This window comes from Suncus etruscus, chromosome 8 (genome assembly GCF_024139225.1).
Source record: "Suncus etruscus isolate mSunEtr1 chromosome 8, mSunEtr1.pri.cur, whole genome shotgun sequence".
Taxonomy (NCBI): Eukaryota; Metazoa; Chordata; class Mammalia; order Eulipotyphla; family Soricidae; genus Suncus; species Suncus etruscus.
The window spans coordinates 109,941,210-109,966,486 of record NC_064855.1 but is presented as its reverse complement, the minus strand read 5'-3'; the positions used below and the strand labels follow the sequence as shown (position 1 = coordinate 109,966,486).

The following is a 25,277-nucleotide window of genomic DNA, read 5'->3' as shown; positions in this document are numbered from 1 at the left end:
CACTAGTAACTGAAGAGGAAGGAAGAAACCATGCCAATTGGCTCTAGTGGACACACATGCTCAGAATTCAGAAAAATGGTGCCAATTATGAAATTTAAACTGGGCTGTGGGAGAGAGACGCTGAGTGGTAGATGATTTTTGCTTTCAGATTCAAGGTGGAATTATAAATGGGATATGTCAGTACCCCAAGATCGGTTTGGTTTTTGTGTGGTTACAGCACAAGATGGTACCTCCAAGACAAGAGCTATTTTCACGACATTTAAAAAATAGAAGTCTCAAACTTGCCCTATAGTCATTAGTAAACTCTATTGGTTACAAGAATCAAAAACAAACAGAGAAAAAGAAACAAAGAAAAAAACCCAATAAAACAAAATAAACAAAAGCCTTCTAGGGGAGTTGCTGGCAATCCCTAACCTATGGTGGTTCTTGTTTGCTTCTTTGTTGAAAATGCAATTGTCTTGGGGTTTGGCCCACTTTTGCAAGGAAAATTGTTTTCTTCCTATGCTTTTTAAATCCTTAAACGGGGTGAAAAAACTCACAACGTGAGATTCCTTTACTTCTGCAGCATAAAAGCAAATGAAGGTAAGAAAATCTCCTGGTACGAAAGGTTTGAGTAAGAATTTTCTAGAATAAACAAGGTCCCCACAGAGAGCTGAAGGAGAGAGGAAGCAGTCCAGTCTGACACCCGGAACTCTTTGGGAAAACAGAAAGGGAGGCAGAGTGCATACTGCTCTCTTCTCATAGAAAACGCTCCGTGGCGGTGGCATGGTCCATTGGCCAAGAGTAAGAAAAGAAGTGAGTTGGCTGTTCAAAGAGCTAAAATGCAGTTTCATGGGACCCTAGACCCAGGATTATCTGCCCAGTCTCTGCAGTGCCAGGACCACACAGACGAGGAAAGCTGAGAGCAAGGAGTGACCGAGCTGGGCTGCAGAGGAGTCCACTTCTCTCCGGCCAGGGTCCACTGCAGGAGCCTCTGTGGTGACAAACTCAAACTCTGTAGGACACACATCATCCATGCACCCACTGCCGCTTCCTGAGCCGCTGGATTCATCACCTGGTTGGGGGGGGGGGACATATTAAGAAAGAATTAGACCACAGCCTGAAAAGAGTGGGAGCACATTGCAGATTTGCATAGGCTAATGCAAAGGGTCAGCTTCTATCCAAAGACTCTCACATCCTTTTCAAAAGGATGTGACTTTAATCAATAAATGGTCAGGTGGACTGAATAAAAATCGATGTCAGAAATATGGTTTTGGTTAATATTTAGAGTTACCCTAACTCAAGAAACTTGCAGTCTTCCCAGTCCTCACTGGGAAACCAAACCTACCAGGCTTTTGTCAAGAAGGTATTTAAGGACTGTGATGAAATGCTACATTTGTTTTCGGATCACACTGCTATTTCTCTCAGAGGATTTCATGTTCAAAAATTGATTTTCAAAAATTAAAAAACAAACAAACTGGTGCCAAGTGTCAAACCAAGGTCTTTCTATTTGCAAAGCATATGCTCCATCATCTTTCTTGAAAAAATATTTTAGAGTAAAGTACTAAAGAATAGTAAAAAGTAGTAAAAATGAGTAGGTGACTATGCTAGTTTCTTGACTTTCTCAGTGATTTTTTTATCTAAGGGTCCTTACACTATACCACTTGTTGGTCTGAAAATGGAAAAATACTAGTTGAGCAGCTCCTAAAAACAGGTTAAAATTAACCTGTGATTTCTACAGGTCAAAATGTGAAAGTCTGTCTAGGTAATAGAGAGACCATCCTGATGTTGCTCTGAATCAGCAAGACAGTTCAACACAATTATTATTTAAAAAAAAAAAAAAAGAACATGTAAATACCAGATAAGACCACTTGATACATTATCCAGGTTCTTAACATTTTCTATGATTTATCTTTAGTGGCCTTTACAAGGAGAAAAATGCCCATTAATTAAATCCAGAGATATCAGAATTGCTAAGGGAATTATTTTAACTATGGCTATTATGAACAAGAAGTAACATAACCTTTACAAAGATATTACTGAAGAGGTTTAGAATATTAGAAATGTGGTAAGCAAATAATGACAGGAGATTCCAGCTGAGAGAAATAATGGCCCGGTCTTTCTGAAAAGGAATCACAAATACAGATATATAAGGGATGCTTTTGAGAAATGTCAAAAGCAATAAGGGTGATGATAGCTACAAGATGTGATAATGGTGTTTGTATGCCAGACACTCTCCTTAAATAGAGCCAAATTTGGTGCTTAGGTTAGAGCTAAGTGATGCTCTGAACGAGGCCTGATTTTTTATTCCCTTTTAAGGGGAAAAGGAACAAGATTTTTCCTTGGGGCATTTTCTAAACTTTGCAGATTGACATGTATATAACCTTCTTAGCATAGCAGAAGAAAAAAGCAAAGCCAATGTCAACTAATTCTTAGGTATCCTGAATTATTTATTCTAATGGTCATTCTCCAGATAAGCTGATTTTTATCAAGGGCCCAAGTGCTAATACAGTGAGTAAAGCATTTGCCTTGCAAGTGCCAGACCTTGGTTTGATTCCTGCAGAAGCTGGCCAGAAGGTGTAAAAGGATGAAGAACTTTAGTCTACTAGGTTATCAACTAGCCTGCATCCAGGAAGTAAACTAGTTACTTAAAATAGAACAAAGTCCCAATATTTTTTGTAGGAAACAAGTTGGTAGGATGATGGCTAAAGACTTAGATAATTTAATGTCCACCACCTGTAACTTGTCTCTTCTGTCTCATTAACTCAAGTACCTGAGCCTTTTTTGTTGTTGTTGTTGTTGTCTCAGTGGACAAATTACACAACCATTAGCAACTTCATTTTTTATCTACAAAAATATTTTCTAGATTTTGTATATATGTAAAAATGTCACTGAAGCACTAGAAGACCCCAAACTTGTCTTCATAGTTAACACAATTATCTTGAACCCAATTAGAGAAAGAGCCTCAATGTTCATTAGGTTCATTTAATGTTCACTTAACCACCTTTTGAGCCACTGCTGATATCCTATGATCTTTAACAAAACTGTCAAGTAAATGGCATCAACATTGTATGATTTCTTCCATAACAACTGTCAATGATTCTTGTATGTGCGAAAGTAGACAGAGGAGGAAAATGGAGGGAAAACTGCAACAGACACGAAAACAAGTGTTTTTCTTACTTTATTTCCCTATGGCCTCAGTTCTCTCAATAACTCCTGATGCAGGAATGATTCCCTTTTTTATAGGAGTGGCTCATGAGACTTAAGCAATTTGTTCAAAACTGTATATTCAACAATGATAAAATAGAGATTGTAGCTAGCCCTGTCTAAACTGAGCAGGCAACCTTCTTTAGGGATGTGGTGTAGGGGGCATGATTCAGAGACAGAAACCTAAATGCCTGATGGTGAAATAGGAAAGCAAAATTGCTACTTTCTTGGTTAAAATAAATAATTTATTTATTGGATCAACTTGCATATGAAGATAATTTTTATTTAGAAATAACTAAATGTTATCTACTGAAACTATTTTTAGGTTCTACTTTGATTTAGAATCTTCAGTTATGTGAGTCTGAGTTCTGCCAATGTTCTGTGAACTGTTTTGTTTTTTTTCAGTTTGGGCAAAATGACACAGGACTAAAGGTACACAATACTCTTGAAGACAAAAGTATGATATCTTGCTCTGTGTAAAAATAATGCAGTGATTTTATCACCTTTTTTATTTTGAGAAATAAAGATGGTATGTGCATTTGGAGCCAGAGAGAGTACATTAGGTATGATGTTTATCTTACATGGGAATAACCCGTGTTTGATCTCTGGCACTCTATATGGTCCCACAACTTCACCAGTAATGATACCTTAATGCAGAGCTATGAGAAGCCCCAATCACTGTCAGGTGTGGCTCCCAAATAAAAAAAGCAAACAAAACTCTACATGCATCATATTGTAATGATACTGGCTAATGAAAAGGAGGGAACTATTCAGATGGTGCGCACCCATTGATCAAAAGTCAATCAATAAAAAAAAACTCATTTTATACATTTCACAGGTATGTGAAAAGCAGGAACAGATATAGAGCTTGTTGACTGAGAAGCCCTAGCTAAGTTAATAGTAACAAACAGATCTTTGAAATAAGGCATAAATTTGGACACTGAGCTGTGAAAGATTTGGGATACCTTCAGGTTCCATATCTGATATACTGGATATTCCCTTAGTGAGGAAAATCTACGGGCCCTGAATTGGAAGAAGAGACCCCTCTCCCAGTAGATGGGAAACTCTGAAAGAATTCTTCAGACCCCTTTCTTGCTGTTTGGCAAATAGTCTGTCTCCCTAAATTCCAGCTTAAGTTCAGAGTCTGTTTATTGAACTGTAGACATGTATTATTGCCAGGTGGGCTTTCCAGGTATACCCGCAGTACATTTTCACATTACACAATCAATAAAAGTCATAAAGTGAAGCCTGTCCTTTTAGAGGTGGCAGTTAGTATCTTAAGATCAAGCATCTTATTTTACTTCTGTAACTATCCACTTTTTATTATGGCCCTGAGAAATGTTTTCTTACTTGTGTCCTGGAAATTGACATCATTGCCATTGTATGCATTCTTCAGTTTGTTGGACATCACACGCAGAGCCATGATCTGCTGTCTGATGAAGGTGTCAGGCCTGGTGATGTCCACATCCACCTCGGGATTGTTGATCTGGTTGGTCAGTCCATCATTCATGATTTCAGGCAAGTACCTGATTGGCAGAGAAGGAGAGAACAAATCAGAGGTGAGAAAAGAGACCCTCAACAGCAGCCTGGTTTTCTCTTTCTAGCAGGGGGCTGAAACAATAGCAAACACTGGACTTGGTTTCCAGAAGGGGGGAAAACAGTGAAAACAAAGACGTATTTTCTCAAGGGAAAATGAGCTAAAATGGTTTCAGAGTAGATTTTTATCTTTTTTAACTTGTTAAGTAATAATTATTGTATTATTGGTAGGTTTGCCTATGAATGAACACTCAACCAGAGATTATAGAAACTATTGCTCAAAATGAATGTATTCTGTACCCTTCATCCTAAATGCTACTTCCTTACTTCAAGCATACTATATCTCTTCAGTTCTCCAGTGAATTTTGCTAGCTTTGAAATAATCTCATTTTTCTTTATCATAGTAAGATCAGTTCTGTAGACTAGTACACAGATATTGTTGCTTTGGGACATTGTTTTTTCCTTATTGTGCTTCTTTTTATCCAATGCATGAGAGATATTATTCTATATCTTGTCTCTTTCCTACTGGCTGACTTAGCTAAGCATAATTCCCTGCAGTTCTAGCTATGTTATGTCAAATTGCATAATTACATTCTTTTCATAACTAAGTAACACTGTATATATATTTATGCATGTATATATATACAGATATATACTTTATATAGTCAACTGTTTTTTGCAGCACTTACATTGTTCCTAGATTTTGGTTATTGTAAATAGTGTCGCAATAAACTGAGTGCAGAGTCAGGAGTAACCTCTGAACATTGCCAGATGTGGCCCCCAAACAACAACAACAACAACAACAACAACAACAACAAAATCTCCCTCTATTCATAAAATACATTTGTCACAATGTCACAATGGGTCAAATTTCTGTCATCTTCCTATCTTGCTTCTCCCTTTCCATTTTCAGAGTCCCTTGCAGGATAGCAGATGAGCCTCAAAGCACCTAATCTGACCCCCTCATTTCTTTCTGGTGCAGCTTGAACATGTGGTCCCATTAATTTTTTTTTTATCAAATACTGCATTGGCCCTCATCACACCCATGTAGAAAAGCTTGGTGTAATAGTAGCTAGTGTTTCTGTTAAGCACTTAATCAATGCCAGATATTGTGCTGAGCCTCGTACATGCATGCTTAAGGCAGTCAGTCTTCCAGAAAACTTACTCATATCCCATTTAAAACATAATTCTGTCAATTGGTGGTTTATATGCTAACAAATTTCAAGGTACAGTTCTTTCCACCATGCAATGTATCCAAAGTCTAGTGCCATTCCCATAATTAGGTGGATCATTTCTTTTTTCCTTCTTGCCTTTGCCCTTCTACTGGCCTAAGGAGATTAGCTTCAGAGTCCCCTAACTTCACCACGTTTATTAGTAGCTCATAAAGTATCATTCATATTTTATATCAAGATTTAGTTCTGGGTCATCTATTTTCTTATGCTGCAATACACAAAAAAGGGGACCCTTTTTGCTTTGGGGCATCTGCTCCTCAGTACATTTTGTGCTTGCCTGTCCTTGTCACATTTTCCCCTTGACTATACCCTCTTATTTATTTGGGTCTCAAATGAAGACTGGGGTAAATTCTCTTTCTCTTCTTATGTTCCCAACTTTGAGAAAGCTTTTCAATCCTTTGAAAAGCTGCCTGGTTCTGTTGCGTATTTATGTGCTACACAAAGTCACCACCCCTGGAGGGAGTTGAGACTCAAATTCAGTCTAAAGCTCACAGAGCTTGTATCATGTAGGGCACTGTTCACCAAAAGGGACTCTTTATTTTCCCTTTTATTTTCTGTATTCTTTTTTTATTTGAGAAAACTTTACAGTACATCAAAGTAGAGATCATGAACTCTGATGTATCCATCACAATGCCTTTGTCTAATCCCCACAAAAAGTGCTTCATTTGTCTATATCCTGGCAGAAACCTGAAAATACAAGTAAGGGAAAATAAAGAAAGTTTGAATCACAGGCTATGTGCAAAGGAGTGAATATGGTTAAAGGACACCAATCAATGGCAAAGATTCCCAGAGTGGCAGCAGCAAAAACATTTAAGAGGAGGGTATTGTGGCCACACACACACAAGAACAGAATTTACAGGATAGGATCCAGAGCCCCAGTAACTCTTAACAAACTATGTCAAGGCGGGAGGTGAGGGAATGGTCACTTTACCTCTCTAGTCCCTCCTTTGACCTATGCTCCCATTTGCAGAGCCTCCTCCAATTGGCTGCCTTCCATTGATTGAGCCAACTTCAAAAAGATTGGAAGTTGAGATTGTGTATAGATTTTCTACCAGGTACAGGTCAAGATGGGAGATTGAAGAGCGGAAGAATGGGTCTTTTGGGGAATCAGAACATTTATATAGGAACCTTATAGGCTGCTATTATGCCTAGTCTTCTTGCTAATGTTAGCATTCTTCTTCTGCTTCTACTCTTGGTGCCTGAAAACTGAAGGAATTCTTTTTCTATGTTCTATTTTTCCTATTTACTTATTACTAATATGCTTAGATGTTAAGGTCTTCACACTCTTACAGATCATTTACTAAGTTCCATCAGTCTCTAAAAGAAAAAACAGAAACACACTTGTATGTTTTAGTCATTTAATAGGCATAGCAATCTTATATATAGTCTTACAAGTATGAGCTGGTTTCCCTATTTTAAATAATAGTTCCCCAATAAGGTCCACTGATAAAATACACTCCATCTATTCATCCATAACTTGAACAAAATGGACTTCAAAATGTTAACAACATAATGCAGAATAAAATGCACAGTGATTATCATAAATCCCACAGTATATACTACCCTGGAAATGCCTTAATTGAAATTTTTTAAGGTCAAAGAGACTTATGTTTTTATTTTTATATTAAAGTACCACTTCTGTGCTGCCTTTCAATAGATCTGTCCTATCAATATATTTTAATTTTATTCTGATATTGCTTTCCTGATGTTTTAAAATGGAACCTGGGGGCCAGAAAGACAGCACAGCAGATAGAGCATTTGCCTGGTATATAGTCAACCTGGGTTCAAGCTTCATCATTCCATATGGTCCGCCTGATCCTTCCAAGAGTAATTTCTGAACACAGAGCTAGGAATAACCCTTGAGCTGAGTTCCACTGGGTGTGACCCAAACCACCCAAAATCCAAAAACTGACAACAAAATAAAATAGAACTTGGATTGGCTGTTGTTGACATTGAATTATATGTACTGGGTTCTGTTAGCTTTATAGAATTAATAAAAACAATTGGCATAAAAATAGCAAGTGCAGGTTAGTCTTGGTGGGTTGAGGTCAGGGGAGGCAGAAGGTGGCTCTCATTTTTGGAGTTGGCCCTCTGCATTTTGGACAAAGATCTCTGTAATGGCACTGATGCTGAATCAGAGGAGGGCTTGGTTTCTCTGAGATGCCACATGCAGCACCCGGCTTGCCAAGATTCATTTATCAGAAGCTGATTGCAAGAGCTTTCATGGGAATGCTCCTCCTGGGAGTCTGCACATCTAGGAACAGTGAGAGACTGCCAAAGTAACTCAGCCTCTCACTGTGCCAACTGATGCTCAGCCGCTCACAATAAAAACAAGGAACAATGCACCATGTCCTCAAGAACCTTTTCTCCTTTTGCTGTGTTTAAAGGGAGACTCGTAGAGACCATGGAGACTTGAAAGGAAAACACAGTTGGAAAATAAATGGTCATTTTTCCAGTCTAGTGCTTCCTTTTGCAAACCTAGAGTTGCTCAGAGAGTACAATCTGAAGGAAGGAAGCCCATTCAATACCAGGACTCCTGTGTCTGCACACAGATCCTGCTAAGTTCACTTAATGAGCATAGCCTGCAAGACTGGGTGCCTGTTTGTATCCATACTCAAACCTTTTCTTAGCTTTTTTTTTTTTTTTTGCACCAGCTTATGGGCATGACAACATTCTTTTTTTTATCATCAAATATCTGAGAGATACAAATAGAAAAAAGAATCTTGCTACAAACATACTCAGTTCTGAGGCCGGGATGGGAATGGTCGTGGATTCATTGATAGGTGGCAGGAAAGACCCAGAAAAGAGGACCCCAAGAGGTTACTGTTCACAGCTGTTTTATGCTGTGTGCTCATCAGTGGATGACCTCTGGGAACCATCATTAGCCATCGTGTCACTTGTGTGGGCTGCCTTTTGTGTTATACAAGCATGTTCAAGAAGGAAACCTTTGACTGTTTGGCCTAAGCATTTGCTTTCCTATCTGCTATGGTCAAAATGCTTGGGTTGGGGCCGGGAAGGTGGCGCTAGAGGTAAGGTGTCTGCCTTGCAAGCGCTAGCGTAGGACGGACCGCGGTTCGGCGGTTCGATTCCCTGGTGTCCCATATGGTCCCCCCAAGCCTGGGGCGATTTCTGAGCGCATAGCCAGGAGTAACCCCTGAGCGTCAAACGGGTGTGGCCCAAAAACCAAAAAACCAAAAAAAAAAAAAAATGCTTGGGTTACTCCAAGATCTATGGCTTTCAAAACCTAAGGCCTAATGAGATGGTATCAAGATGAGGCTTTTGGAGATTAGATAAGACCAGTGCCCTTATCAAAGAGGATACACAGCTTCCCAGACTGCACCCTGGTTGACCTGAGGGGTCTTCAACCTTAATAGTAGGCTTCTCTGTGATCCCCACTCTGGATCACCAGCCTCAGAAACTGTGTGAAAGGATTTTATGTTGTGTAATGAGCTACCTAAATGGGGGTATCTTGCTATAACAAACAGACACAACTAAAACATTTAATTTTAGATGTTGACATCCTTTATTATATCCATTATAGCTGATTATGGTGAAAGAGTCTCTTAGGAAATTATTTAGTTGTGTGTATATGTGTGTCATTGTGTGTGTGCATGCACAAGAAAAAAGTCAACCTCATTATGGCTGCAGGCTCTGTGCTGGGACCCTCCCTGCAGAGTTCATGATCTTTGCCATTCAACAAGACAATGATAATAACTGGTCCTGGCATACGTTTTCCAGTGACCAGCCATGGGTTCTACAATTGCCACATTTATAATTTATTGCTTATGTTGAGCCAGAGCTTCCTGAAAGACTCAAATGCTGTAGGAATAGGCTCTCTGGGGAGAGGAGAGACAGATTAAACTTCACACTAGTCACCATTCCCCAAATCATCATCAAATTAAAGTTAAGAGTTGTGCTGGTGTAAGGAATAGGTGAACAATAAAAAGGAATACTCCTCCTCCTCCTGTGGGATATGAGGTTGGAGAAGTTGAGGTACTAAAGAAATGCTAGAGGTGCCCAGTTGAGTTGACCAAAGTTAATGGAGAGAAGAGGGAAGCATGGTGCTGGCTCAGGGGTATTTCCAGGCATCTGTTTCTTCTCTGACTGTATTGGCCTTTAGGCACACTCAAAATAGAGTGATAAAAGAAAGTATTTTTCATTCTGTTTGCTGTCATAAATGAACTCATTCATTCCATGTCTATTGTCTATAGCAATTTTTGTTATAGGTGAGCAGATTCATTTGCCTCCAGTGAGCTTTATGGTTTTTACTAAAACTAACTCAAGCCCCAGTATGTTTAATCTGCACTTCCCAAACATAGTAATTTCCATCTCCCCACTATTCTGCAGTCTATTTGTTAGTAAAACTTGGTTTGATCTGAAATGAGGCTAATTAGAGTGCTTGTTTATCCCAGTTGGTTTGATAGGAATACGTGCAACTGCAGAAATAGAATGTGTCTGATTGCGAATTGCAGCTTCAGACCCCACTGGGAGGATTGCACAGTAAATGTACTGTCTGATGAATTTCCAAAATCGCAAAAGTTTTGAATTCAGAAACACAGGAGTCCAAGGATCTCAAAAAAGGTCTTTCAAGTCTTTCATTTACATGTCCTCTCTTAGCAGTGCCCTTAAAGCCCAAGTTTTATACCTCAAACCCTTTAAGAGGGCTGTTATTTATAGAAAGAAATCAGAAAATAGCAATTATCAATGAGGATGAGAAGAGACTGGAACTCGTATGCATTATTGTTTGAGGTCTGTGCTCAGCTATATGGTGGGTCTTAAGAAAATTAAACATAGAATCACCATGTGATCTTTTAAGCCTGGAAGTTTAGCCTGAAGTGCTGAATGAAAAGACCTGTCAAGATCTGCTATATGCATCTTCACAGCATTGCTATTTACAATAGTCTCCAGAAGGATCAATTCAAGTGTCCATGGGTGGAAAAATGGTTAATCACAACATTGTTCATGGATGTATAAAGGATAAAAACAATGCTGAGCATACAGACAATACAGTCAGCCCGAAGTAGGGTGGAAATTCTGGCACAATGCTTAAACATAGATGGACCTCAAGACATTATGCTAAGTAAAATAATGTGGTCATTAAAAGATTAATTATGCTGAGTTAAATGAGGGTGAGAGGGTTAGACATAGTGATTACATACATTACACTCATATAAAAATAAACCAACCAACAAAGTACGGTAATACCTAGAAACAATAGAAACAAGGATCAGGAGGATTGATCAATGGTAGAAAGCATAAATCACTCTAACTCAAAAAGCTTCACAAAATAGCTTATCACAAATTTCTATCACCAAAAAATGGGAGTGCTGTTAGGGCAGAAAAGGTACCACTATGAGATTGCTAGTTGGAATCGATCACTCTGGACAAGAAATGGTTGCTGGAAGGAGGTATAATGATATGCATATTACCCCTTCAGTAATAGTATTGCAAACTACAATGTCTAAAGGAAAAAGAAGAGAAGGAGGAGAAGGAGGAGGAAAAGGAAGAGGAGAAAGAAAAGGAGGAGGAGGAGGAGAAGGAAGAAGAGGAAGAAAAGGAGTGGGAGAAAGGAGGAGAAGATAGAGATGAAAGAGAGAGTGAGAGAGAGCTGCCATACCATAAAGACAGGCTGGGGGAAGTGGGAGGAAAATGGGATATTCGTGGAGGGAAATGTGCACAGGTGAAGGATGTTGGGGCATTACATTACATAGATTTATTTTCCCCACCTTTCCATTTTTCCTGATGGCAAAGCAAAATTACTCAAATATATCAATACTTCGTTCTTTAATTGGGCTTATCAGTTCTGAAAGATGGTCAAGATCAAGTTGTCCATAGGATGAGATATTGCAATGACATTATTTTGCCAGAAAAATCAACTTAGGGACACCCAATAGATCTCTGGCCCCTTAACTGGGATTATGGGATAGTTTATTTACCTTTTAGTATAATTATTTAAGTTTATGCTAAACCTACCTTTTTTTGTAAGTTGCCATATTGTACTAAAGCAAATAGAAGAGCTTGAGAAGTAGAAAAGAAAATTTTGCCTGTTTGTTTTTGGCTCACCCATCCAGTGATGCTCAGGGGTTATCCTTGGCTTTTCACCTGTGAGTTACTCTTGGCAGTGCTCAAGGAACCATAGGAATGCTGGAGATTTAACTTGGACTGGCCATGGGCAAGGTAAGCATTATCTCCACTGTGTTATTGCTCCAGCCCCAGTAGAACACAATTCTAATGTGTTCTTATGAAAAGTGACTTGTGAATACGGCTCCTTCAAATGTCATTCTTGTTTTTTAGGAAAGCTGACAGCTGCCAAGTTGGCAGCTTGAAAGCCTGAACTCCTGCCCAGAAGAAGGATTTTCTCCCCTTCTGCTGGAGAATGAGGTGGTGAAAACTGGCTGGAAGACTCTTGTGGGCCCATAGTGCATTGGTGGCAGCAACAAGCAGCAAGAAGCTCATTGACTTCTAAAACCCCTTTCAACTGGGTAGAAGTAGAGCCAGCAAATGATAGAAAGGAAGATGGCCCAGCTCTCAGAGTTGTTGAATTGTCTGCAACACCAATTTCCCTTCTAAAAATTCAGAGTCCCATCTTTCACCACATACAGAAGGAGGCAGAAGGAGGCCCTCTCCTCAACTCTCATGGTGATCTAAAGAGCACAAAAGGGAAATGACTGTTCAAGAATGACAAATTCTCTGTCCAGACAGATTTCCCAAATTTCTGAATTATTCGTCTAGCTGGGTAGATATGAAATGCCTGAAAGTTCTTGCAGAGGTACTTAAGGTGCTTAGGAATTTCACCATCAGACTAGAAGACTAGAAGACTAGTCTGATGTCTTGATGTCCTGATTGGTCTGCCATACTCCCATTTGTGACCAACTTTTCTTTGCCATCCATGAGCTCACTTTTTCCAGCAGCAACAATGGCACCAGTTATGGTTTCCTGTTCTCTTCATTTTGTTTTTTTCTGGCCAGAGTGACTCTTGTTCTAGACTTTTCTATGTTTTCTATTCTCTAAGATGTATTCTGTATTCCAGATGGCTGTATTCACCTCCAGGCTTCAGATAAGACTTATCTGGGGTCTATTTCTATGAAAACAGGCCAAAGTATGTTTTTTACGCACTCAATGAATTCTGCCCATCAACCTGCCTCTTGATAACCTCCTCTGTGAAGACATTTGAAAGAAAAATGAATGCTAAATACTAGATAAAGAGGAGAATAAGTAGAGAGATGTTTGCCCATTTTATGAATGTGTAAAGAATATGGAAATCAGTGAATCAGTCACATGCAAAATAGAGATTCAGACCTCTCTTTAACACCATGCACAAGGGTCAAATAAAATGGATTAAAGACCTTGATATCAGACCTGAAACTGTGAGACATATAGAAGAAATGTATACAAAGCACTCTGTGACATTGAGACTAAAGGCATCTTCAAGGAGGAAAAACCACTGTGCAAGCAAGTAGAAGCAAAGGCAAACAAATGAGACTACATTAAACTGAGAAGCTTCTGCATTTCAATGGAAACAGTGACTAGTATACAAAGGACACCCATGGAATGGAAGGAACTATTCATCCAATACCTATGTGATAAGGGGCTAATATAAAATATACAAGGTACTGGCAGAACTCAGCAAGAAAAAACATCTAACCCCATCAAGAAATGGGGAGAAGAAATGAGACATTTCCTCAGAGAAGAAAAACAGATGGCCAAAAGGCACAGAAAAAAATGTTCCATATCACTAATCATCAGGGAGATGCAAATCAAAACAACAAAGAGATATCATCTCTCACCACAGAAACTGGCACACATCACAAAGAACAAGAACAACCAGTGCTGGCATGGATGTGGGAAGTAAGAAACTATCATTCACTGCTGATGGGAATGCCATCTAGTCCAGCTTTTCTGAAAAACAATATGGATATCCCCCCCAAAAAACCTGGACATTGAGCTCCCATATGATTCAGCAATACCATTTGTAGGGATATACCCTAAGATACTGAAACTATTTTGCTTGGTCAAAAAAATCTAAATGCTATGGATACTCTTCTCATCTGTTTTACATCTGCATTCTTCCTGCTCCAGCCCTTCGTCTCCCATGTTCCTCTTTCTTTTGTAACTTCTCCAACCTGAGATAAAGGATCCCTACAAAGAGAAAGCCATCCTAAAAGGAAGACATAGAGGGAGTCACATGATATAAGCAAGAACCTCCACGTCTCTGGGTTAGGAAAGGGAAGACTGGAAGAACAATGGAAGGGCTTCATTTTTGTCTTCTGTTGTTGTTGCTGCTGCTGCCAAGGTCCTAGCTTATATGTGCTAATCCTATTGCATTTTATTTCCTTGCAACCTTTTCCTTTCCTGCCTCCTATGGAGTCATTCTCATCCAGCTGGCACACAGACAGCTTGCTCTGGCACCAGTTGCCCAGCACGCCCTTCTCAGGATGACAGATGACTGTTAAGTGTTTCTGGGGTCTCTGGGTCCACCCTGGAATACTTACAAAAGCCCAGATTTGTAACCTGCACCACGGCTTTTAAATTCCATCCCTCCTTTTGCTGTTCAAGCTTATTATTCAATTTCCTGCTTTACTTCGCAAACTTCTTTCAGCTCATACTTATCAGCAATGAGTCAGAAAGTCTCTGGTCTCTCTCCTTTCTCCCTGAGAAGTATCATGTATGAGGGAGAAGCAGTGGGAGAAATTACACTTTCAAGCTCACTAGCTCACTGCTCTGGAAGCTGTACCATTAGTACCCTGAGCTGACTTTCTTGAGATACATTAGCTCTTTTGCTAGAGCACAGTGTGATTTTGAGCACCAGATGCTATGGGCTAGTCTAGGATTATCAATATATATCTCATTGAAGCCCGTATGGGAGGCCTGATCCTTAGTCTGATGGCAGTTGAAGGTGGAACTTCAAGGATAATTAGCTTTAGGTAAGGTCAAGGAGCATGTGCCCCAGGATATGGACTAGTGCGCCTATAAAAAGAGATCAAAGTCCATCTGCTTACTGATGTCATGTGAGGCACAGCAAGAAAACAACCAGCCACCAAACAGAAAGAGGGATCTCACTAGATTCCATCCAGTGGGTACCTCACCTTCAGACTTGGAGCCTTCTATACGGTGAAGACTAATTTCTGTTTTGGAATTATACCATTACTATAATAATAGCCTACAGTAATTTTGTTATAGCAGTCTGAACTGTGACTTAAATTGATTCATGGCTAGCTTAGGATTCCAAGCATTCATCCTTGGTCCACCGTGGCGTTCCATTTGATACCAGAAGTGTGTATAGACAACAAGCTGCTTTGTGCAGACTGTGCTGGTTTCCAACTTAACATTCCCCCTTGCTGCATGTCTGAAGCTTAAGCAATTCATTGTGGATATGACTTGGCTGTGGCCTATGAGCCTGCTCTCCTAAGTGGATGCCAGCATAGTTGAACCACAGGACCTCCCTCACCTCGTTGCTGTTGTTGCTTTTCATATAAGAAAATTGCCAATAAAAGGAACATAAAGGATATCTGTGAGGCAAAGAGAAACAACAGATCTCAACATGCTCCCTGAGGCTTGTGCATGTGTTGACAAACAGGCATAGCTTGCATGTTCATGTTAACTCAACGTAGGGCTGCTGGTTTAATGTGGCTCTCAGGTAAACAGTTCAGCTTTCTTTGAGCATCTGTGTGCTTTCTTTGGTGGCTGGTGTGTCTACGTGCAGAACCATGCAACTCTGCTTTAAAACCTGGCTGCACGTTATGTGGTTTACTGAATTGGCTACAACCCCATCCCCAGAAGCTTTTTAGAAAGGCAGGATCTTAGGTTACATTCAAAACGAATGAAATCTGAGTGTTTTGAAAGATTCCCTAAGAGTTTAGCTTGCAAACTACTATTTGAGAAATGAAAGTTTAGAGTGTATAACCTATTTCCATAATCATTATTGCACTGGTATATAAATGATCCCCATAAAAATATATATACATAGATATATGTCTACATATTATATGTGTTATAGCAAGTAATAAGCTCTTTAATTATTTTAATTAATTAATTTTTATGCTCTGAGGCTACTTCCAGCTCATTGTTCAGAGTTTTATTTCTGGTGGTACTTAGAAGACCATGCAAAATTTCATCTACTTTTTTAAGCTATTTGTTTAGTTCTTTTAAAAGATAAAATGTCGGGCCCGGAGAGATAGCAAGCAGCCGATCCAGGACCAAAGGTGGTTGGTTCGAATCCCGGTGTCCCATATGGTCCCCCGTGCCTGCCAGGAGCTACTTCTGAGCAGACAGCCAGGAGTAACCCCTGAGCACAGCCGGGTGCAGCCCCCCCCCAAAAAAGATAAAATGTCTTCTGTAGCAAAGTGGATAGAATTTGGGAAAAATTATCCATAATAAAATAAATCAGAAGGATAAATGCAAATATCAGGTGTTTTCAACTATATACATGATATCAGATAATAAAGAAAATAAACAGACAGAGCAAAATTTAAACAAACAAGAGGACATTGATAATAGAATTGAGGTTAGCAGAGGAAAAAAGTATGGGGTGTTGGTATGAGAATGAAGGAACCAATGAATGGTGGTGAGTTTTAATGAACTTTTAAAAAGTTATCCTAGTCGGTTGGAAAGGAAAGGGGACAGAGAGAAGGGCTCTTCTTGGTGACTTGACCTGGATGCCAGAATGGAAATTTAGATGCTGACCATGTCATGGAAAAGCCCCATATTTCCCTGAAATGGATATTCAAGGGCACTATGTCTATACCCATCTCTTCCTAGAACTGTTTACAAAAGCAGAGTGAGATCTGCCCCAGTTGTGGGGCTGGGAGTTGAATGTGGATTAATCTTCTAGGGGAGTCACTGCTCACACCCCCTGGAATATGGTCCCAGCCTAGCAGACCCTGCTAATGCCAAAGCACTTGGATCATAATCTATTTCAAGTCATCGACAGGTCTCATCAAGGAGGAATGGCTACTTAGAAAAATAAGATTGCATTGCAATGAGCGAACATGCAGGAGCTGTTTTGATTTTGGCATGTGGGTATTTCACATGATAAATAGGTATGTTACAAATACAAAAGCATGAAGTAGCACCCAGAAAATAACCAGTAGAAATATGAATAATGATAAGCCTGATAAAATGATGAAGTAGAAGGAACAGAAGAACAAGATGATTGGCAGGTGAAAGAAGAATTTAGGTTTTTGGTTGCCTCATGCATGATGCCTCATAGCCTTGAGTGCAGAAAATATGGAGCACAAACCCTATTTCTGTTCCACATTAAAACCAAGTTCAGGGCCCGGAGAGATAGCACAGCGGCATTTGCCTTGCAAGCAGCCGATTCAGGACCAAAGGTGGTTGATTCGAATCCCGGTGTCCTATATGGTCCCCCGTGCCTGCCAGGAGCTATTTCTGAGCAGACAGCCAGGAGTAACCCCTGAGCAACGCTGGATGTGGCCCAAAAACCAAAAAAAAAAAAAAACAACAACAACAACAAAACCCCCCCCCCCAAAACCCAAGTTTAATATGGAAACTTGTTAGGGACTTTTTTTTTTAATGATTCCAATGGCTTCTTACACGTCAGTTGGGTGGTAAGAATGACTTTTCTTATTTTTTAACAAACATCCCTTAATATATAGGAAGAACTATCCTCTAAACATCTGCACTTCCAAAGCAGAGAAAAGCATATTGCTCTTTGGATTATATGTTATTTTTCAACTTTCAAAAATAAGTTCAGTGGAATTTTTTTAAATGAAAAAATCTCTCTTCTGTGTTTCTACATCAATAATGTTGACAAAAGCTTCAATTGCATTGCATTGTGTTTAATATATCCTTTTTCTTTGTGATCCACATATGCTGATTTTACATCTACAGTTAAAATATTAAACATCTTATTCCAGCAAAGAAATCTTAGAAAAGGAACTCAAAGAAACTACAATCTCAAAAGAAAAATCACAATTTTCCCCAAAGGAAATAATTGTAAGTCACCAATATGTTACAGCTCCATCTTTTCAATAATAGACTGGGCAAAGTTCTGGACTATTCTTGCAAATGATTTTATTATGTGAAACTTAATGATTTTTATCCCTTGCATATTGTCTTCCAGAAGGGTTCCCACTAATCTCCAGAGAAAAATGAATCTACACCCTGTCTCCTGAGGCAGGTAGAGTTACCTCTCCGTGGTCTATTTCCCAAAATCTAACCATATGGGAATTCCCAAATCCATCATCCTCTTTCCACATCACCATGATTTTTTCCATGCTTAACCCACTGCCATCTTGGAGCACCAAATCTTCAGAACTTTGTATGGAACCTGGGCAGGGAAGAAGGGGGCTTCTTAATATTTCTGATGACCTGATGAGTGAAATGAAGGAATGTAGTCTACTAAATCTTTCCAAGATCTAAGGACCAGCTTCCTTGGTTCTAGCCTGGGAAGGACAATGTTTAATTGTCTTTTGTTTTAGAGAGAGGGTTTTGAAGAAAAAATAGCATTGGACTCAAGTTTGGAAAATTGACATATCTCAAATATGTTGACTGAGTGACCTTGGAATAATCCTTCACCATCTGGGGCCTTGAGCTGTAGCATGAGTAAAGCTACTGGATGAATCTGAGTTCAAGCTGATTTTAACTTCAATGGTCATTAGTTTTTCTATTCACTCTTTATTTTTCCTAATGGAGAAAGTTATTTCTCCTCTTGCCTATAATCAGTCTTTTTCCATTTGTTTTCATAATAAATCGTGTATGTAATTTGCTCTATCCAGTTAATATCCAACAACCAGTAGAGCTATCCATGGGAGGGCAGTTCAAAAACAAAGTTTTTCAGCCAAGTCTGAAATGTAAACACAGATGGACAAAGAGTGGTTTGATAAAAGTACCCAATCATTTCATTCATTAGGCCTCCGGTCATCCATTACAGGATGTTTTCTGTATAATCATGAGGAAGATGCATCAGATGCTGTGCAATTCATCGCTTATTTTTTGGGCCAATGGATCTCTGTAAAAGCCAGATCCTAGTTAAGTTCTTGAATAATTCTTTAAGGGAGCTAAGATATTAATATTTGGGGGCAACATGACTTGATTACATCTTTCTAAGGTTGTTTAGTTTGCACTTCACTAAAATCCACACCAAGAGATTCTCAATGATGCATTTTAGTATCCACATAAGAAATGTGGAATGAGCACCTCCCTTGCAGTCAGCTCACCTTCTGCAGTGGCTTCTGAGCTTAATATGCAGGTGTCTTTTACTTCCATTTTGAAAATATCTGCTTCAGACATTGGAAACTGCCCAGAAAGGCCCAGCATAGACACCTCCATCTCAGTTCCTCCACCTGCTAATCCATTCCCCAAAGATTCCTGAAGTCTAATTCACCAGCTGCTCTGCCCACCTGCATGCCTGCGAAGGCAACTCAGACCTTGATGCTTGCCAACTCCTAGTCCAACTTCTCCATCATGAAAAATAACCAGGGCAAGCCCTTTTCAAACAGAATCCAAAAATTCATGAATTCCATCGCAAGAACACTGGACAGCAGAGGAGGAAGAAAAGATCATCACATCTCACCAGGAGATTCCAGAGGGAGTTTCCAACATAGGAGCATTACCAAATGGCTGTCCTGGCATAGTCCCTCATGCCCACTCTTTCCCTTATTGTTCCAATGAAGGGTTTTATTTTTTCCTTCAAGAATGAAAAGAAATCAGGTTGGATGTTTACTTCTTTTTTAACTTGAAATAATAACCATAATGATAGTGGTAATGATAATGATGTGGTGGTGATAATAATAAAATGTAAATATAACTATGGATAAAAAAATAGTGCCATTATCCATGAAGTTATGCAAGGAACATAAAGGGCTCTAGGGGATCTCAAGCATCTATCCCCTGGCTTGTCTCCCTTTCCCTGGCCTTCTCCAGCAGCTACTTCTGAGAAGCAGGTTTCCATGCTTAACATCAATGGCACCTAAGTCCTGCCAGGTGTTTATCAGACCTGTTATTCCTCACGGTAGTTGCCAGGCAAAGACTTGAACATTGGCCTTCAGTTAATTAATGGGTGTTGGCAGTGGGGCCAGGTGAGTCTTCCAGGTCTCCTATAATGCCCCTGCCCATGGCAGATGAGCTCCTCACCTGGCTTTCGTGTGCCCATTCCAGCACTCCTCCTGGTTGGAAGTGCCCGCGGTCACTCTCTCGTCCTTGCAGATGGTGTAGGGAAGCGCCGACCAAACCTTTTTAGAGAGCTTTAGTTTCTCTTTGATGTCAGTGACCTGATGGAGAAATTGTGGGAAAGCAGTGAATATACTCTGCAGATGTTTTGTGTACACACACACACACACACACACACACTCACTCATGCAGGAGAAGCGAAAGGATCCAGGGAGAGGGTAAGCACAGTGTGGGGATCAACTCTAAGACATCCATGTTTTTGCTGCATTAGTTTGCTCAGAAAAATGTCTCTTCCTCAACTCTCCGTAGCCCAGTTTCTCTCCAGCTTTGGGAGTTGCTTCCTCAAGTCATTTATGCCCCCTCTTTCCCTCCCCCATGCCTTTTTTTGAGGAAGGAGTGGTATAGGACACACTTAGTAGTATTAATCATGGTTCTGTGCTCAGGGATCACTCTTAGAGGGACTAAAGAGACAGAATGTGGTACAAGAGAATGAACCTGAGTGGGCTACATGCAAAGCAAATGCCTTACTCACCGTACTATTCCTCTGGCCCTATTGTCCATTATTTGATTTATAAATTATGGCTCTTCTCAAATGGTTTCATATACCTTTCTGTTGGAGTCCCTATTGCTAACACTTGAAATATTTGCCTTAGGATTTATTTGTTTCAATGACAGATGAATGCCCCTTAAGCATGGCACAAGAAATAAAATGTTTTCCCCAATACTGTGTTTGTTTCTTCAAGTCTTCAGAGACTGTCCAACATTCAGGTTTGTACAGTTCATTCCTGAATGGTGAGGGGCAAACTCATTTAAGAATCTCTCAACCAAGGAGGAGAAGAGAGAAACTCTAAGTCCAGGCAAGTGTCAAACCCACAGCTCTATGAGGAGCTGTTTGGGAAAAGTTAACACTGGCTTTGTTGGTATTGTCAGGTTCGGTTCTGACTTCACCTAAAGAGAAGGAAGGGAAACAATTCAGCAGCATTTTTTTGTTCCCTAATTACTAACAAATTCCACTCATAACCTGATTTCCATTTCCATCTACATGAACATCGAGAAAGTCTGTGGCAGGTTGGTATGTATCTGATATTGTTAAAATTAAGTTCCTCCAGGTGAAAGAGAAAGACATAGGGAAGGAAGAGAGAGAATCAAAGAGAAGAAAGGAAGAAAGGGAGAAAGAAGAAAGTGAGAGAAGGAAGAAAGAGAGAGAGAATCCTTCTTTTCCCAGCCCATGAAGGAATCACTTTTGGCAACTCCTTGATTTGGTATTCTGAACCCCCGAAAGGTGCAAAACAGTAATTTTCTGTGTTTTTTTTTTTTTTTTTTTGTGATCCAGCCTATGGTACCTGAAAGCCTAGGCAACTTTCTGAATGAAGAACTATTGAGACTTCATGTCCTTAGAACCATAGCATTTAGAAAACAAGAATTGTATATTTAATGTAACTGTCCCTGGTGAAGGAATTCCAGAGCTCACTCATTAGGTTTAAGAGTAAATACCATGACATAAATTATTTCTGATATTTTATTTTGCCTTTAATCATGGTCCTTGGTCATTTCACTGTTGTTCAGTTTGGCTTTTTCTTCTCTGTGACTCTCATTGTGACAGAGGTTTGAACACATCATTCATAAGAGTTGAAGATGACCAGAAGGCAAGAATTTGGTCATAAAATGACCCAGCTTCATGACTTAACCTAATTTAAGCTCCAATTCACCAAATGTGACTTAGATTTATAAGTCCTGAACTCAGTGGTTATGTGGCACCTCAATCTTATAGTAGTGTCAGCTCAGTAGGATCAAAGGAAATCTGATGGGAATGTTCCATAGTAATCTTCCAAGCTCATTGAGCCTAAAATTAACATAGAAGGCTCAACTACCACCAGTCACAGCTCTGTAAGTCTTTAGACACTGATTTTAGTAACACAATGAGGAGAACAATCATTTCAAATTAACCATTGTTGATCTAAATTGTGACACTTCCATTTGCCTCTGTGTTATAACAAACATTATGGAGTAAATTTGTTTGTGCCCGCATGGAGGCAGGTTATGGTGTGGTTGGGAGATTGGGGACAATGGTGAAGGAAAGGTCATGCTATTGGTGGGATTAGTGGTTGAATATTTAATGCCTGAAAGTGCTATATTATGAACAACTTGGTAAATCATGATGTGATAACAAAACATAAAAAAATCAAAATCAAAAGTGAAAAAAATTAATTTGACCATAGCTTTGAAGTATGTGAGGTGACTTTGGTTTTAGACAGTGAAAAAAAGATGCACAAGTCATGACATGTTGAAAAGTTTCTTCCATTAAAGTTTAGGATAGCTTGGCATGTATTAAAATAAGATTGTTCTTATTCTCCTAATGGATGCTGAGTTGGGTACTTAGGTAGTACCCTACTGCTCTCTCAGCCCAGCTGACTGGCACAGACTTTGCCATGAGTCTATCCTTCTTGGCATCCTATTTCTGTCACTGTTGTGTGTTGTTATTAATCATTGTTCTTTTCTTTTTTTTTTAGTTTTTGGGTCACACCTGCAATGCTCAGGGGTTACCCCTGGCTCTGCACTCAAGGGTTACTCCTGGCACTACACTCAGAAATCGATTTTGGCAGGCTCAAGTGACCATAAAGGATGTTGGGATTCGAACTACCATCCTTCTGCATGAAAGGAAACCTCCCTACCTCCAGAAAGCTGGGTGATGTGTAACCAAGAAGCTGGGGAGAGGCATGAATGACCCTCACTCTTAAGCCTCAGGGGAACCAACCTTGCTCACAATTAAGCTCAGACTTATGAGCTTAATTGAAATCATGAGGTTTTAAGGTCATTCCATTTGGGATTTTTTTTTGTATGGTATTCCGATTCAACTGGTACACACACACATACACACACAGCCAAGAATGGGCTCCATGTGTGATGGAAAATGGGAGATTGACACAACCTCAAAGCAGGCCTCATAAAGAGTTATCATAATAACGTTGATCACAGAGCAGAAGGTTAGCAGGTACCTTCCTTAACTAAGTGACCCAAGTAATGATTAAATTTGGATGAGGGATAAAGTGGCTTGTTTTATCTTTCCAATGGATGGAGACCAAGACTTGTTGCCCATGTAGCTAAGATTTAACAAGCCTGATCCAGTCACAAGGGCACATGACAAACCCAAATAGATGCTACAAAGCATTTGAGAACTACAAACTATTTGAGAACTTCTAGTTCTCAAAAATATTTGTAAGATTAAAAAGAATATGAGATATGGATCCAAATGTAATGTTCTGGATATGGTTTCCCTTCTGAATCTCTCCTAGAGATTTTGGTACAATCAAAGGGTTCAAACTTGCCTTGTATTTCTTGGTGCACCTACTGGTGCTTAGAGGCTAAACCCCTCTAATGGGTAGTTTCTCCTGGTAGTTCTAGGGATCAAACCAGGGCAGCCACATTCTCTCTGGCTCCCTAACTCTTTTTCTTTCTGCTCCAAAATGGGTTGGTGAGCAACTCTAATAGTCTTCCCAGGACATAGAGTATTCTTAGAAAGTCCCAGGCAAATCACAATGAGTTTTTTTTTTCCCATGGAGATCTCCTGGCATGGTAGATGCTCAATAAATCCTCCTGGAGGAAATGGATTTGATTGTCCCATTCTCTTTCAGGTCTAGATGGATGCTACAATTCAGTAGCAGGAGGCTGGTAGTGTTCTCTCTAATTGCAAAGCACACTGAAGAGATGTGTGTTTATATCTGGCTAAATAATGGACCCCTGGGGTCCATCCACTTTTTTTTCTTTTCTCAGTTTTTAGGGAGACATATAACATGAGGCGCAAAAAGATGATTCATGTTCTATGGTTCTGGAAAAAAAAAGTCCCTATCTAGAAGCTATAAATATAAATGAAATTGAAATAAAAGAAGAAAATAAAAAATAAAAAAATGGGAGGCATTTAGTGGTAATTAGAAATAAAATTATCCTTATTATTTTTGGCATCCTGAAAGTTTTCTAGATTCTCCCACTGTTCAAAAATATTTTCTCATTTGATTTTATTTTCCACTAATAAAGCAGTTATTTGCTACAGCTTCAGATTTAGAGTTGCCAGTGGTTTTTTTTCTTCTTTTTTTTTTTTTGTGGTTCTGAAAATATAAGTGTCACAAAGGTGAGCAAAGCCTTATGTTAAGAAACACTCAGTAAAAAATATATTTTCCCCAAGAACAGGATGTCTGAAATCAGTAATAGTGCAAGGCAGAGGGCAACAAAGACCCAGAAACAGGTCTATCATGGGTCACATGTGCTGGTTAAATGCTTTCTCAAATTCCATTATGTAGTTTCAACTGACTTTTTAATTGGGAGAGTGACTTTAGATGACTTTAAGCACAGAAATTTTATTTCACTTAATCGGTTTCATTTCAAACAGTGCAGCCCCAACTGAACAAATGAATATAAAATAATATGCATGATATTTATTACAGCCTTAAAATAGTGCCACAGTACAAAGAAAAGATTCTAAAGGATCTTCTTTGGGATGTCAGAGAGTTAGAACATGAATAAGGCACATGCCTTGCATGAGCTCAACCCTGGTTAGGTTCCTGGTACCACAGAGGTTCCTCTGACCATTGCCTGGAGTGACATTTGAATACTTAGCCAAGAGTAAGCCCTGAGCAGTGCTTACTCCAAACCAAACAAAACAAAACAAAATCTTCCTGTTTTATCATATTTCAGGTTTTACATTTTTTGTACAAAGATCAGTAATGTCTCTACAGCTCTCCTCTTAAATTATTATAAATATCCTGGGTGTGTCTGATTCTGCTTTTATTTTTTTCAGATGACAATGGAGAATTTTGGAGCTCACTCATTTCTAGTAAAAAGAACAATCCAAAATATTTGAGATCAATTATTTAGCAAGTAAAATCATTTAGTGACACCAGCTTAGCAAAACAGTAAAGTTTATTGCATTTAGAAAAAAATTATAGTAGTTCAGTTAAAATGATATGTGGCTATTTAGGTTGGGAATATAGTTTAATAGGCTGAATTCACACTTTACATGTGAAACTCCTGGACTGGACCCACAGCAGTGCTAGAAGCAAGCCCCAGTTACTAAGTCCAGAGGAGTGCTTCAGTACTTTTGGGTTTGCTCTTTGCCTAACTTTCCCCACTCCCCTCAAAGAAGAGAAAAACAATGTTGTTTGCATTTATTAGTAAACATTTCTTCTGAGCCTTCTCTAA

At 39.4% G+C, this 25,277-nt stretch overlaps 1 protein-coding gene across 1 annotated transcript in view; it reads right to left on the bottom strand.

Moving 5' to 3' along the window:
* Window positions 1-684: 684 nt before the first annotated feature.
* The window catches only part of GPC6 (glypican 6), a 1,177,499-nt gene continuing 1,152,906 nt past the window's right edge, over window positions 685-25,277 (bottom strand). The window contains exons 9-11 of the mRNA XM_049778514.1: window positions 20,049-20,185; window positions 4,537-4,712; window positions 685-1,054 (exon numbers count right to left, since the gene is read on the bottom strand). Of these exons, the coding sequence (XP_049634471.1) occupies window positions 852-1,054; window positions 4,537-4,712; window positions 20,049-20,185 (516 nt within the window). The 3' untranslated portion in view covers window positions 685-851. The remainder of the gene's footprint in view (window positions 1,055-4,536; window positions 4,713-20,048; window positions 20,186-25,277) is intronic.